Source organism: Physcomitrium patens, chromosome 15 (genome assembly GCF_059467195.1).
Source record: "Physcomitrium patens ecotype Gransden chromosome 15, ASM5946719v1, whole genome shotgun sequence".
In the NCBI taxonomy this organism is placed as follows: Eukaryota; Viridiplantae; Streptophyta; class Bryopsida; order Funariales; family Funariaceae; genus Physcomitrium; species Physcomitrium patens.
The window spans coordinates 1,356,529-1,371,530 of NC_143424.1; the positions used below are offsets into that span (position 1 = coordinate 1,356,529).

The 15,002-nt window shown below is 41.3% G+C and overlaps 3 protein-coding genes across 7 annotated transcripts; 2 read left to right on the plus strand and 1 right to left on the minus strand.

Moving 5' to 3' along the window:
- Positions 1 to 763: 763 nt before the first annotated feature.
- LOC112292325 (protein NUCLEAR FUSION DEFECTIVE 4) lies at positions 764 to 6,485 on the plus strand. 4 transcript variants are annotated; one of them, XM_024540659.3, is made up of 15 exons: positions 766 to 1,994; positions 2,300 to 2,391; positions 2,578 to 2,787; positions 2,977 to 3,021; positions 3,175 to 3,242; positions 3,393 to 3,477; positions 3,615 to 3,782; positions 3,970 to 4,020; positions 4,244 to 4,333; positions 4,513 to 4,841; positions 4,981 to 5,047; positions 5,176 to 5,261; positions 5,421 to 5,524; positions 5,696 to 5,825; positions 6,100 to 6,485. In XM_024540659.3, exons 2-15 carry the CDS (start codon positions 2,344 to 2,346, stop codon positions 6,371 to 6,373), a joined length of 1,755 nt encoding a protein of 584 aa, XP_024396427.1. In that variant the 5' UTR covers positions 766 to 1,994; positions 2,300 to 2,343; the 3' UTR covers positions 6,374 to 6,485. The 4 variants fall into 4 exon arrangements, with proteins under 4 accessions (XP_090112296.1, XP_024396427.1, XP_024396430.1 ...); XM_024540662.3 differs by lacking the exon at positions 766 to 1,994 and adding an exon at positions 2,000 to 2,123; XM_090256170.1 differs by lacking the exon at positions 5,176 to 5,261 and having other exon boundaries at positions 764 to 2,391.
- A 366-nt stretch (positions 6,486 to 6,851) lies between these two features.
- On the plus strand, positions 6,852 to 9,577 carry LOC112292326 (pyrophosphate--fructose 6-phosphate 1-phosphotransferase subunit beta). The gene is made up of 2 exons (XM_024540664.3): positions 6,852 to 7,105; positions 7,371 to 9,577. The coding sequence occupies exon 2, from the start codon at positions 7,373 to 7,375 to the stop codon at positions 9,068 to 9,070; it is 1,698 nt and encodes a 565-aa protein (XP_024396432.1). The 5' UTR covers positions 6,852 to 7,105; positions 7,371 to 7,372; the 3' UTR covers positions 9,071 to 9,577.
- Positions 9,578 to 9,921: 344 nt separating this feature from the next.
- On the minus strand, positions 9,922 to 13,139 carry LOC112292327 (peroxisomal targeting signal type 2 receptor). Of its 2 annotated transcripts, XM_024540666.3 has the most exons (8): positions 12,873 to 13,139; positions 12,469 to 12,561; positions 12,211 to 12,285; positions 11,945 to 11,992; positions 11,603 to 11,670; positions 11,288 to 11,357; positions 10,747 to 10,820; positions 9,922 to 10,517 (listed from the first exon to the last, which is right to left on the minus strand). In XM_024540666.3, the coding sequence occupies exons 1-8, from the start codon at positions 12,906 to 12,908 to the stop codon at positions 10,031 to 10,033; spliced, it is 951 nt and encodes a 316-aa protein (XP_024396434.1). In that variant the 5' UTR covers positions 12,909 to 13,139; the 3' UTR covers positions 9,922 to 10,030. The 2 variants fall into 2 exon arrangements, with proteins under 2 accessions (XP_024396434.1, XP_024396433.1); XM_024540665.3 differs by lacking the exon at positions 12,873 to 13,139 and having other exon boundaries at positions 12,469 to 12,730.
- Between the last annotated feature and the right edge of the window lie 1,863 nt (positions 13,140 to 15,002).

Consider the following 15,002-nt stretch of genomic DNA (forward strand, 5'->3'; position numbering starts at 1 on the left):
AATAGGTTTTAACCTAATAACAGTTACTTCCAACAACTAATATATTAACTCCTACTAATTACTATTTCTCTATATACTAGTTTCTAGACCTAAATATTAGAATCTAAAATAGAACCTATTATGAAGTTAAAATCTAAATTACCAACATGTTGCTTATTAAATAAAAATAGTATTGTTTTTACCTAAATGAACTGAATTAAATTGGGTTGACAAAGTGGATTCACTTAAGCAGATAAACCTTTCTTTAATAGCCTGCAAGCTTGAAAGAAATATCTAAATTACCAATATATTGCTTATTAGGTGCAAATAATTTTGTTTCTACCAAAATCAAATTAATTAAGTTAGATTGACAAAGTAGGTTTGCTGGAATGGACAAATCTTTTTTTTTAACAATCCAAAATTTTTGTACAGAAAAATAAATTAGTAAACATAATAAATAAATAATACATCACCTCAACATTTCATCATCAACAACAACAACCAAACAAAACACCATGATCGTTTAAAATTAGCTCCCAGATCTTCAAAATTTTAGTAATACTATGTATTGAAAACCAGTTAAGCAATTCATATGCAAACTCACATGTATCAACAATAATCAACACCCACATAGTCTTTTTCATGTTCAACATTTTATGAACAATCTTGAAATGGAGACCCAACAAACGGGTTCACCCTAAAACACCGGGTTTCAGGGTTGAAGGCCTTGATGCGAAACTATGAAGCTTCCCTCCGCAACAGCCACCGACGCTAAGCACGGATCACCTTGTCAGATCGTTTCCTCTACATGATCGATCATGCTTGAATGTGCAACAATTCTGTAACTGAGAAGCTATCGAAGCTCGACGGTGTCTAGCCACCCAGTTGCTTAGAATTTGGTTGCAATCCTTGAAACGAATCCTTGGTCAGATTCTTAGTGGGTCGACGACCACATCCAGCTTGCTGATTGTTTCCGATGCACATTTGTGTCGACAGATTGTTATAGAAACTAATAGGGCACTTGTATCTGATGACGGCGACCTTGAATGCATTCAGAGTCCTCGAAGAACGTTTTTTGTGGAAAAGCAGTGTTCAAAGTGTTGTAATGTTTTGAAGTTTACGGTGTTTCCGCAACGAGAAAACCATGCGTCTAATGGTTGGATATTAGCCTCGTTGTGGATCGTGGAAGGCGCGTGGAATTCAAGCCTCGGAATCAAGAATACGACGGCCCACTTCTTAAACTTGGCAATGCCGATCCCTGAGGAGGTCACTTTTACAAACACGTGATAAACAGTTCCGACCAGATGCATTTCCTGCGGTGCTCCCTCATGTGCGCCGCCCTGGAGACTAAGATAGTGGGCATGGAAAACACGGCTCTCTCTCACTATCTCTCTCACCTTGTGCCACACGAGTGTTGACGTTTGCGCCATTTGAATCTACAATATTGTTCTGATCAGTTGGGATGAAGTCGGAGTGGAGGAATGTCGAAGCAGCCATATTTCGGTGAAAGTATGTGCACATTGAGATGGTTTTGTGAGCAATCCCTTTGGGAAGATTAGAGAGCGCTAGTGTGTCAGAGGAATTCTTATTCCTGACATTTCTAGTTAAGGATTTATAGGAAGGAGAGCATTATGTTTGTGGTCCCACCTGGTAGACTTTGATGGTTCTTTTGAGAGTGAGCCTACAAGTGGTGCCTCGTTCTCTCGTACGAAGTTTGAGTGTGCACTTTTATTCATCGAATAACGCACGAGTTCTAAGGTGCAGATTTCCTTATGTGACTGGCAAATAGTGTCCTCAATTCCTCCGGTCGAGAAATATCCAAGTCGGGTTAGTATTGCGGTTAAACTAGCTCAGTTCTCAACTGTCCGCTGCTTCTGTTTGTCACAAAGACATCAGGATTTAAGTGGTGGAGAGATGATGAAGGCTTTAGGTACATGATAGAAGCAAAACAATTTCTCATTCGTACGCTGTCGGAAGTATTCCATTAAAGCTCCACGTGCAATTGCGACACCCAGGTTGAGAGCTTACCCAGTGACCTAATTGACGCTAACTAGAAATTACAATGTGTCGAAGCAATTTGTTAACTTGGTTGTTGGTATTTGAAATCCAAAGAGGTATGTTGCATGACAGGTTAATAGAATAAGGTAAGTATCGCTAATTTCCAGCTCAGAGCTTAGAAGCATTACCATCTTTGTGTTGAGGAGGAATGGAATTACATGGGTTCACTCATGTGATTAAGGAAATGCGTGGAAATTTGTTGTGGAGCTCATGCAGCGGCAGCTGATTCAGACACTTGTGGGAAACCCTATTCCTTTGCTAGGTTGAAAAGGAGGGCTAGAGGGATCAGTGGAGGAATATTTAACCATGAGGATCGATCAGTGGGCAGGCTTGGCATCAGCCATGGCCATTCAGGTGCACAGCAACCGAGATTGTCTCAACCCAAGTTGATTCCAGTGGATGTAACACCAGTGGTTTTGCAGCTTGCGAAACTCTTCTGTAGTAGATAAGTTCTATATAATAATGCTCTTGAGGCATTGAATCGATTGCTGGAGTCTTTACCTATGGTCAAGTCATGTATGATTTCTCAATTGGCTTCAGGCATGTGGAGGATTGACGTATACGTATGCGGTTTATAGCGAACATTTGAAAGAGGTGCTACAATTTACACAAGTTCAAGTTGATGAAATTGGTGCGGCAAAGGATTTCGGACAATCACTGGGAATTTTGGGGGGGCTCCTTTTCAACTTGTATCCTCCTTTTGTCACAGTCTCAATCGGTGCTGTGCTTCATTTTTTTGGCTACATGATTGTAAGTATGCTAGATTCGCTTTCAACTAAGTTGAAAAACATGAAAGCTTCTCTCTGCAATTCCCTTGAGGTTTCAGCTATCTAGTCTTCTTCGTTCAGCATCATTCACAATCTCTCGTGTGTTCATGTCCGTAAAAGTACCATAGATGCAACTGATGGAAGGAGGGGGTGGGTTGATCAATTTGAACAGGTGTTGATGACCTTATCAAGAAAGATGTCACCACCGTTTTGGCTGGTGATCTACTCGTACTCTTAAACTTTGATGACTTGTCTTACTTCGTATTGACTATGGATATTGACTAATTGTCTGAATATCCCTATAGACGTTTTCCGAGGAAATTATCTAAATTTTTCAACCATGGATTGGTGGGGATGGTGGGAAGGGTAGCTTTGTACAGCAATCGGCATAGGCGTGGGTGGTGATAGTTGGATGGACTTAGCTTGTATTGGTACCAAGTAAATGCTCTCTCCCTGTATCAAACCACAAATCCAGCCTTAAGAGAAATGGGAAGGTTGTGTTGATTGCATGTTTGACGCAGTTGAAATCGTTGTTCTAAGGATATGGCACAGAATCTCATGGAATGGGATCATGTTGCTATTTCACAGCTTACGGAACTTTCAAGAGCATCGAGGAACTGTTTTGGGCATTTTGAAAGCCGAGGTGGGACTGAGTGGGGCCATTTTTGTAACGGTAACGTTAACTTCAACCAATTAAATTGGTGCATGGTTTTACATCTTGTTCATGGAAGCAGTATTCTGGTACTATCATGATTTTTGTTGTCACGTGATACGATGTCTAATTTTAACTTTAATTTTTCTTCGTGTCAGATTTACAAGGCATTTTTTAAGCCGAATGTAGATAGGTACGTGCTTCTTGTCGCCGTGGGCCCTACAATTATAGGCTTAGCTCTGGCGCTCATGATCCGCCCCTATTCATCTGAGGGTTTTGGGGAGAGTAACCGAGCTAATACGCAGTGGAGGTTTCAACTAACTTATGTAAGTTCACAATTTCAAACTCATGCACAGATGTAATATTTCAATGTCACCGTTTTTAATGTTTTGTTTAAAACCGCACAAAAGTTGTAAATTATCTTATTTTTTAAATATCCTATTGAGTCACTTCATGACAGCAAATTGGTCATGCTGACTCCACCACTCTACTGTGTGCTACGTGTGTTTAAAGGGGACCATCATCAGCTTGGCTGTTTATCTTCTTGTTATTATTCTCACTGAAGTATACTCCCTTCCCTTTCCTGCTTGTTTGTTGCACAATACACTGCTGTAGAATGCTGATTATGAATTGCAAATGATTTTGACGTATCGGTAGATTTACGCACCAATTCAGTTACAAACAGTAGTATGTTAGAGTTTGGGGAAGCAAAATCCGAGCAGTGATCATGATTGAAGTCGCTTGATGATGCTGAATTATAAACTGTGGACATGATGGTATTTCTTAGGCCTTCCTGGAAGATGAATTAACGAAACCAGTGCTCATTGCATTTGCAATTGTGATGATCACAATCATGGGCATTTCATTTGCAATGCCAGTAAGTTCTTATAACTGCAAAAAATTAAATATTTATGTTGAAAAAGTGTTATCATTCCTTCGCTGTAGTCAAGTTTTCATAAAGGACACGGACTGTATGCTCTAGTACTATCTTTCTGCACATTTCTTTATATAGATCTTTTCAAAAGAATTTCTGCTGCTGACGTTTCCTATCTTCAGGTGCTCCATAGTCCAGTCGCGATGCTGAAGAGACGAATGACAGGGGAAAGGGCCTCTATGTCCTCAGCTCAGGAGAGGGGTTTTGATATCCTTGTTGACGAATCCAACATTGAAATTAGCGGAGGTAATGTCATGCTCCATCGAATTCACAAGTCTTGTACTGTTGAGCATGAAGAGCAAGCACCTCTCAAGGGTGAGTTTGAGACGAGGTCAAAGGTTGGTGTAGACGCAAACCTGGGCGAGGATACATGTGTGAAAAATATATTCGAGAGTCCCTTTGAGCCACCGGACATGACAGTTAGGAAAGCCATACAAACTGCAAATTTTTGGTAAGTTACATCTCACTACAGAGTGAATTCTTTAGAATTTTGAATGCCATGTATGTAGACTTTTCTTAGATTGTTGATGTCCTGACACAAGACGTCGAATGTCTCTCATTCTTACCCACACCTCAAAATGACGCTGCAGGATTCTCGCGTTTATTGCGATGATGGGGCCGGGCTGCGGGTTGGCGGTCATCAACAACCTGTCACAGGTTCTGTGATAAGCTTAAATCTTCAACCTTACATTTTGGCTGAAATTCAGTTTTTGTACTTCGAGTGCCAGAGCTCTGCAAAACAAGTAAAGAATTAATCAGAAAATTGTTCTTGTTCGATTCAACAGATGGGGAGAGCGATGGATATGGACGGGGTGGAGAGTTTAGTAGGTTTATTTAGTATTTGGAGTTGCTTTGGGCGCCTCATTGCAGGGTCTGTTCCGGCTCAATTTTGTCTTTTCCTACCCTACTACTTTTAAGTTAGACCAGCACCAGTTCTCATCATATTTTAACAACATCGGTGTTGTTATCTGTCTGGGTACATTTGTATCATCTGATGAGGGCATCTAAATTCTTTCGATGTGTGCCACAGATATGGATCCGACTCTTTGCTGAGGAAAGGCTGGCCGAGGCCCCTCAGTCTCCTTGCTGCCCATTTCACCATGATGTTTGGTTGCCTACTGCTTGCTACTGGTTGTACGTGACCTTTTATCCTCTTAGTCCGATTGTGTTTTATATATATTCAGTGTTTACGTCATACGTGCGACATCCATTCTTTGTTTTAAAGAGGCGTGATTTTCTTTCCGCTCGGGGCGATTGTTGTAGAGTTATGGTTGTATTAATTTAGTTGGGGTTGGGGAGTTGCAGCTGTGCCTATATTGGCATTGGGATCGGCTTGTGTAGGTCTTGCTTACGGGGCATTCTGGAGCTTAATCCCATGCATCGTTTCTGAGGTTTTCGGATTACGTCAATTCCCTACAATCTACAAAGCAATCGTGTGAGTCTCCAAATGAACCATTCCCTTTTGAGGAAATCGTAATCAAACTGGCAATATTTAAACTGCTTTCGTATCAATTTCTAAAAGAGATGACCTCATCAGATTTAAGAAGGATGCTACTTTTAATGGAAAAGAACATTAACCGTTTGACATTCCTCATTTTCCCTTTACTCGATCAATCTCCTCTTCCAAACGCTTTCTAATATGTTTACAATGTGAACAATGTTTTTTTTCAAATATGAGGACTGATTTGGGAAGTGTTGTAATGCCCCAGGTCAATTGTTCCCTTTGGCGCCTACCTTCTTTCTGCACAGGTTGTAGGCTTTCTGTATGACCGCGAAGTATTGAATTATCATAGCCATTTTCCCAACCGACAGTGGAGTACCAAGGATATAAACACCTGCTATGGCCGGCGATGCTTTGGTTACTCACTTGTATTCTTAGCTTCCATTTCCGTAATGGGCGTTGCTGTCGCTTCAGTCTTAGCTTGGTGCACAAAAAACGTTTACGTCAGATCAAGAACAACCCCATTAGAAACTGCCCAGTAGACGAAGTTCTCCGTCATATTTTCATTAGTGTAAAGCTTCCTACAAATTATTGTCAGTGTTACAATTTTAATACACATCCTGCCAAAAAAAATTCCAGTCTTGGTTAACCACATTATGTCGACTCTGACACCAAAGCTTACAAATTTATGTTTCTAAACAATCCATAAATAGCTGCAAATTGGGGAGGATTGCAGAAACCCACAACGTGGCAGGTAAAGGTTCTCGATCGCTTGTTAGTCAGGTCGTTCAGGTCGTGCTGTGACTGTCTGCCTGTGCTGTGTTTCTCGAGAGCATGTGCCAAAAGCATCATTCGCGAGAGTGTACGCAGATCCTCGTCCGGATAAAATAATTGTATTTTTATATATTTATATGCAGCAGTGAGCATGGGTTCCTTTCCGAGTCATCACTGGAATCATCGTCCCCTCACCGCATCGCCATTTAGTTGGCTCTGATGATGACTCATGTCGCCCTAGAAAAAGTCGCGCATGCTTGCGCATGCTAAAGAGGCAGGATGCTTTCACTTCCTCAATAGTGGAGCGATTGTGATTCCAGTGCTGTGCTTCTCTTCCAAAAGTTGATTGTGCTTGTGAGTGGCGAAAGGAGGATTGGTGACACTGGCGATGGAGATCGATTGAGAGCAACTTCGGAGTACAGCAGCTGATTGATTTCTTGCCGGAAGATCTGTCGGTGAGGGTTTGGAGAACTGATTGGTAGACGTCGATCAAGAGCGAGGTAGTTCATCGAACCCAATGCGATTCTCGCAGCCCTACTGCCAGTTTATAAATCTGCGTTCTGTTCTGCTCTTAGTTTGACGGACTTGGAAAAATCTGTCTTTCTCGTCTGCATTTTGGTTAGTAGACCTTGTTGAGGTCAATTTTAACCTATTCACTTTCATGAAATTCTTAAACCTAGCGTTACTTTGAGCTGTTTCATTTAAAATTGGAAGTTGAATTGATGCTAGGGTATAATCTAAGTTTGATTTTGTGTTTCTCTTCAGCCATGACGGTAACAAATCCTTATGGCCACCTCGAAGGCTACCAAGCACCTGGAAAAACCGGCACACGAGACTTGTCGGTGTACAGCCCCGTGCAAGCTAGCCGCCTCGATCACACCCCACCCCTGCCTAAAGTTTTCCATGGCCACTTCAAGCTCAAGCATGGGCCCCCATCGACAGCGGCTGGGCACCCAGAAGAGATCGCCAAGCTCTTTCCGAATCTATTCGGGCAGCCCTCAGTGGAAATGATACCATGCGAAGGGTCAGCTTACGATGAAAACCGTGTGCTGAAGGTGGGAGTAGTGCTCTCTGGCGGACAAGCTCCGGGAGGCCACAACGTAATCGCTGGGATGTTTGACTACCTCCAGACTCATGCCCCCGGGAGCATCTTGTATGGATTTAAAGGTGGCCCTGCAGGCATCATGCGCAACAAGTGGCTTGAAATCACCACCCCTCTTCTGTATCCATACAGGAACCAAGGTGGGTTCGACATAATATGCAGCGGCCGGGACAAGATCGAGTTGCCGGAGCAGTTCAAGCAGGCGGAGACGACCGTCACAGCGTTGGATTTAGATGGCTTGGTGGTGATCGGAGGAGATGATTCCAACACAAACGCTGCCGTCCTAGCGGAGTATTTCAGGGAGAAGAAAATCAAGACTCGCGTGTTGGGGTGCCCGAAGACCATTGACGGGGACTTAAAATCCAAGCAAGTGCCGATCAGTTTTGGCTTCGACACAGCGTGCAAGATCTACTCAGAAATGATTGGGAACATTATGGTCGACGCAAGGTCCACCGGGAAGTACTACCACTTCGTAAGGTTAATGGGGCGTGCTGCGAGTCACATCACGCTGGAGTGCGCGCTCCAGACGCATCCAAACATGGCCATCATCGGCGAGGAGGTTCATGCGCAGAAGAAGACGCTTCGGCAGGTGACGAATTCAATAGCAGATGTTGTGTGCAGGCGGGCCGGGCTGGGAAAACACTACGGCGTGATATTGATTCCGGAGGGGTTGATCGACTTCATCCCAGAAATCGAGAGCCTGATTGCAGACTTGAACGATCTCCTGGCGACTCAGGGGTGCGACCCCCAAGGCCACTGGAAATCGAAGCTGAAGCCCGCCTGTCGGGCCTTGTTCGACTCCCTCCCTCATAACATACAAGAGGAGCTTCTGCTGGAGCGGGATCCTCACGGAAACGTGCAAGTGGCGAGGATCGAGACCGAGAAGATGCTCATCTCCATGGTGGAGACGGAGCTCTTCGCACGGCAGCACGAGGAGACATTCAAAGGGTTCTTCAAGGGCCAGTCGCATTTCTTCGGATACGAGGGCCGTTGTGGGTTGCCGACCAATTTCGATGCGACCTACTGCTACGCGCTGGGGTTCGCAGCAAGCGGTCTCCTGCACATGGGTCAAACGGGGCTGATTGCATCTGTATCGAACTTGACCGCGCCGGCGACTGAGTGGGGTGTGGGCGGGACAGCGCTGACGCAGCTCATGGATGTGGAGCGACGCAGGGGAAAGAACAAGCCTGTAATTAAGAAGGCGATGGTGGAGCTTGACGGTGCGCCATTCAAGACATTTGCTAGCATGCGAGACCAGTGGGCTGTGGAAGATAGTTACATCAGTCCTGGGCCGATTCAGTTCACGGGTCCCACCGCGGATGATACCTGCTACACACTGAAGCTCGAAGCTGGAGCTCTCTGAACGATCGACCTAGATGTGATCCCATCTAGACATCTAGACATCTATCTATGAAATCACGGTCCTTTCTTCAGTCATAACGTGCAAGTTGTAACACCCATTTTTTTCCGCTTCGAGCTCAAGCTCAATGCACCTTTATGGATGCTTCCCCTCGGCGACATGCCAGTCGTGCTGCCTCTGGTTAGCGCTTGCGACAACGAGACTCGTCTGGTTTCACTGGGAAGATTTACATCAGACGTCTCATAGTTTCATTTTCTTCGAACTCGGCGTGACAGAAGAGGGATTTTTTTTTTTTTTTTTTTTTTTTTTTTTTGCTTTTGTTTGGTGCAGCTACTGGAGTTTTCGAGTGAGATAAAATTCGAACCAGTTGGACACTTGTGGCCCAAGTTGGAGAGTAGAGAACTGGATCCGAGATTAGTTATTAGAAGGTTTGAATTCAAAATATGTCGAAAAGAAATTTTTGTCCATGCTGCACCGCCTACTCAATAAAATATACAAAAGTTATGAATATTCATGAATATTTATGAATATTTCTGTGAAAATATCCTCTTCATAGAAATATTCAAAAGTCTCTATCAATATGTCATAATAGCTTCTCAAATCTAAAAACTTTTGAGAAGCACCATGAGGTTATCAAAAATGTGGAAGCTTTTAGAAAACAACCACTTGATCACGTGTGTTTTTTGCAGAGCCTCTGAGGAAACTGGTGAGAAGCCAGGGTTTAGGGTTTAAGGTTTTGGTGGCCAAATGGTGCATCGTAAGCCCATCAGTTATTAGACTTAGCTAAGTCGGTGGAAACTCAATCCTCAAACAGCCTAAAGATAATGACCATGAAACTTAAATGAGCCAAGAAAAAGGAAATATAGGGCGCCGAATTAAATGCAATTGATGAATAGTTGGCAGGAGGAGGGAAAAAAGTACAAAAGAATAACTAAATGTATGATCTATGTATGATTGGAAGGTCTAAGCAGCACGAGGATCCATACCCATCTGCCAGACGTAGACAGACTCGTCCCAGGAGGTGCTTGCTAACAATCCCTCCACCAGGACGCTCATGTCAACACCTACAGCAAACTCCGTGTGATGGTTGAGACGCGCGAGCAGAGCATCCTCAGGCTGCCGGAAGTCCCACAAACACACTGTCATGTCGTAGGAGCACGACACCATGAGGCTCTCCTTGTGAGGCGAGAACTTCACCCGCCGAACAGCATACGTGTGGCCCAGCATCCGTGTCAGTTCCTGGCGCGGGCTGCGGACGTCCCATATCTTTATAGACTTGTCCACTGAGCCTGATGCGAGCATGAACTCGTTGTACTTGTTCCAGTCGCATGTGAGGATCTCCATTTCATGGCCTGGAATCACATAGGTTGATCTTGGTTGACGCACATCCCATATGCGGAGCGTGCAATCCCCAGAGGCAGAGGCAAATATGTCTGCGTGCCTAGGGTTCCTGTCTTCCACAAGTCCCCACAAAAGTTAGTTTCCTTGCTTGCTACCAATTTATGAGGAAATGTTGGATTGTTCCTATATTAGTCAACAACAGAATCAAATTTAGTGGCGCGAGTGAAGGGATCGATACTAAATAATAGTATCAGAATACAGCCACTAACAATGCCTGAAAGTAAGCATGAGAAGCACTTCAGATGTGGTCGCAGCAAGACGCACTGTCAAAGACTTACCAGCATGCGTTATAGACACAGTAAGAGTGCTCGGCGAAGGTCCTTAGTGAATGAGGTGAATCTAGGGTCCACAACTGCACTATAATCCAATAGTTAGAGTCTGATGCTTTGTATACTGTAAATACCGACAAGTGACCAACACATATGTTCTTTTCACATTATTGTAACGTCGTCAGTGTGTTCTCACCACTCCAGCCCAAGGTCTGGAAAAACTTCAACGGCGATGTAACCACCCATTCCTAGCATTTATTCATTATGCACTTACAATTTTCAACTACAAGCACTAAATCCTCATACTGGGTAAGTGGAACGTAATACACAGTGGTACTTTCTGATACAATAGAGTAGAGCTGAGAATAAAATTAAAAAAACATAAAACTCGTGATGAATTACATCACATATCTAACTGATAAACATTTAACAAGGACAAGGATACAGTATTAGATAAAATGACACCTCTAAAACAGTGTAAATAACAATAAAGACAGAAAAGAGACACAAGAAGGGGGGGAGGTTTCACTCCTAAATGAGAAAGCCCTACCCGAATTGTGTCGTCCCAGGAACTACTCAAAAAGGAGTCTTTCCTGACCATGTTCCAGTCCACCGACGCCCTGCTCCACTCCACGATAGACTAATCAGTGCAGTTAACGAGTAATTTTCACAATTACAAGCATCGATGTCACCCACTATAAGAAGACTTGGGATCTCCTTCAGCTTTATAGCTGAAAAGCAAGCACGAAAATAATAGCAAAATATAAGTCTATTCTGACAAAGAATGAAAAGACACTCATAACAGTATATAGTTGAACGAGAAGGCCTGTCTACTGCAGAATAGTTGGCAAGGGTTAAAACATACACTTCGTGTGCATGCTCTTGGCGGTTGCTAACCGGGTTAGCCATAGGAGGAGCTGATAAATCCCAAACCTGAAAGACACAAGCATCACCGAACATGTCATCGCAAGCTGAACATCCTAATGGCAGAGCTTCACAACTGGTCAACAAATAGGTTAGGTTTTCGACTAACAAGGCTCATTGAAATTTCCTTGCTCTCATTGAAGGTGTTTTTAACGACGTTAACTGCAGCTACTACAAGTCTCATAAGGTAGATCAAACCGATTTGTAATTGGATACTGTAAGTATGCTGAGTGCCTGATGAAGACTTGCCAAATTGGAAGACAGGAAAAAGCTCAATTGTTACCTTGATACTGCCATCTCCACTCGCTGATACCAGTATATTTTCGTTCTCCTGTATCAAATTTCAAGTATCAAACAGCATGGCTCATCGTGAACATCACGTGGGGAATATAAAAATTAAAGACCAGATGCGAACGGAAGAATCTCTGATTTATAAAATGAACGTCAGCATTGGTAAGAAAAAGCCCCGAATCCTAACTGACAATGAAACGGATAAACCATTTCAATCAAACCTTCTGGAATCCACTCAATGAGGTGGAAAAAGCCTACCTCAGACCACGAACAATCATAGAGGCTATCAGGAGTATCAAATGCAGCTACTTGCACCAAGCCGTTTGGCGTCAGCTGCGGATAATAACAAGCAACTTAGCGTGGTTCAATTAGATGAACATTCGAGCCACAAAATCGTAAAATTTACAATAAAAAAACGGAATCTGAAAACTCCTATGATTTTTCAACTACTATTTCAACAAATCCATTCACAACTCGAAATAAATAGAACGAGTCTCACTCGCAGGAGCAACTTACGTCAAGTATATACTGGCGGCCATTGCCCACCATGCCAAAGTTTTGCGAAGTGGGAACAGCTAGGCGATTCTCCAGGAAGGGACTGAATTTCACCTGTGAGCGACAACAAGTTCTTCTCCAGCTCAAATCCATTCCTAGCCCGAGAATTACAAATAAAACTCTAAATCATCCTAACCTACAATTTCCTTGGATCTCTTTTCAACAATCTTGCCACCAAACCCTCAAATTCGACAAAAAAATTCATCGCAACCAGCTTACAATTTCCAATCGCGTCACGTCTACGCACTCAGGCTCACATTGCTCTTCCACTAAACAGTAATTGGATAAACCGAAAACAGATAGACCAACTGCAGATGAAGAGACCCTCACAAAAATTCCGCCACCCAGTAACAAGCAGGACTCACAGAGTAGCCATTGAAAGCAGTTCTGAACACAGGCATCGTGACGACGGCGTTCCAGTCCAAGCGACTCCCCGAACAACTACAGATAGTTGCGAGGTGATTGCCTTCCGGCCAGTGCTTGGAGCTCTCGCAGTGAAATTCTAGCTTCGATGCGACCAACTGCTCAACAGGGTGATGAAACTAGACACTACCCAATTGAGAGACAGGGGAATGGGGAGTTGTGTTGTGGTATGCAGCGAAAGATGGGCGAGGAAGAATCCTTCAGGATCCACCGAAGAGTCGTCGGCCACCGTCGCTGCGACTGCCGTAATCGCCAGAAGAATGTGGACCTTGCATGGCCATGCCATGTCATGCCATCGCCCTCCTTCACACCATGGGCATAGCCCACATCGTCTTCCTACTTCTCCTTTCTATCCATTTACCATCCATTTATCATCCAAATTTCCAAGGTTTCTAATGTGCTTTAGCTCATCTCCAAAATATACTTTTTTTATCGTTGGATTTTCTTTCAAACAAGATTATAAGTTCTTTGATCTTTAATACCACATATTTTATAATTAAATGTAATTTTATAGTAGATAGTTTGATTGAGAAATGGTGATTACCAAACTAAATAAATAAATAAAGAAATAAACTACAATGATATATTAATATTTTAGTATTTTCTATGAAATAATGTGTTTCTTTGATATGCTTAAGTATTGGATGAAACAATAGGCTAAGCATATTATTTTTTTTAGAAAAAATATCAAATATATCTTTGAAATATGATGTAATATTGAGAATACTCATATATTTTTAATAATAGCAAATCTACCTCTTAATTTTGTGATAATTGCAAATCTACCCTTGGATGTGATAAGTAATAACCATCTTTTTTTTTAGCTCCATTTGGAATTCAATCTCATGTCATGTATATTTTGGTGTGGCACTTTTATTTAAATTTTGGACCTTACACAAAATAGACATCCTTGATGCCATTGCACACTTTTTGCATTACTAGGTCTACAATTCTAGCAACTTCCTTTCCATAACTCCATTGTCTCATTACAAATATTGCATTTCATGCATCAAAAGTTTAGAGTTTGTATGTAATCAAGTTCTAGTCTTTTTTGCCTCAATATGTCTAATAACGATAGTTTTTTGTTACTTAAATGTAGTTGTTTATTGCATTGTTTTATTACTTGATTCTAGAGGGTATATTCAATTTGGATATTATGATGTTGTGAAAATTATTACAAAATAAATCAAAAAATCAAAGAGTATTAAATTAGATTAGAACCTTCAATAGTACATAAAAAAACTAGTGTGGTGCAACATTGCAATTGTTACTTCAAACCATCTTCTACCTCATGTATCTACTAATTTCTATCATACATCTATGAAGTTTTGATAGTAGCATATTCTTATCCTATTCGAGCTAAGTTCAAGAACTTGCACCTATCAATCTCTTTAATATTTTTAATTTTATTTTTTAATTAATAAAACTCAATTAATAACAAAGAAATAACTAATATGTGGTTCATACATAATACTTCCTTGTAAGAGACATCCAACAATGTTAGATTCATAAGGTATGAATTAAAGAATAGATTTGCTATTATCAAGAATATAAGGATATTTTTGATATTTCAACATATTTTGAGGATATGTATGATATTTTATTTTACTTTATTTCTATATTTAATGGTTATAAATTAATAAAAAACTTTCTTTCTTATAATAATAAAAATTCTTAATATCTATAATAAATATATATATATATATATATATATATATATATATATATATCATTATTATTTAAAATCATGAACAATTAATTTGTAATATAAATCCATTCATTATCACAAAAGAATTATTTGAAAAATAAACAAAGTGATAACCATGATCTTATTTATTAATAATAAAAATAAGTATATTTTTCTAAAAGGCAAATAATTTTCATAAAAATATTGTTGATATTAATAAATACAAGATTCATCTTTAAACATACATGTTACTTGATAGCTCAACTCTAAATAGTACTTATAGACAAAGTTATCTCTCTTTTATCTTGATCCATATAAAAATGTATTGTCAGCACTATAAACTTCTTCAAATGCAAGGCTCCTCTACATCCTTTAACCACCTTGA

What these genes read in the sequence shown, in the direction of transcription:
- LOC112292325 (XM_024540659.3), top strand. Translation starts at nt 2,344, where the DNA reads ATGAGGATCGATCAGTGGGCAGGCTTGGCATCAGCCATGGCCATTCAG. An exon ending in ATTTTTTTGGCTACATGATT is followed by an intron (nt 2,788 to 2,976) that starts GTAAGTATGCTA and finishes CAATTTGAACAG; the next exon opens with GTGTTGATGACCTTATCAAG. An exon ending in TTTGGGCGCCTCATTGCAGG is followed by an intron (nt 5,262 to 5,420) that starts GTCTGTTCCGGC and finishes TGTGTGCCACAG; the next exon opens with ATATGGATCCGACTCTTTGC.
- LOC112292326 (XM_024540664.3), top strand. Translation starts at nt 7,373, where the DNA reads ATGACGGTAACAAATCCTTATGGCCACCTCGAAGGCTACCAAGCACCT.
- LOC112292327 (XM_024540665.3), bottom strand. Translation starts at nt 12,600, where the DNA reads ATGGATTTGAGCTGGAGAAGAACTTGTTGTCGCTCACAGGTGAAATTC. An exon ending in GCCGCCAGTATATACTTGAC is followed by an intron (nt 12,286 to 12,468) that starts GTAAGTTGCTCC and finishes TATTATCCGCAG; the next exon opens with CTGACGCCAAACGGCTTGGT. An exon ending in ATGATTGTTCGTGGTCTGAG is followed by an intron (nt 11,993 to 12,210) that starts GTAGGCTTTTTC and finishes AATTTGATACAG; the next exon opens with GAGAACGAAAATATACTGGT.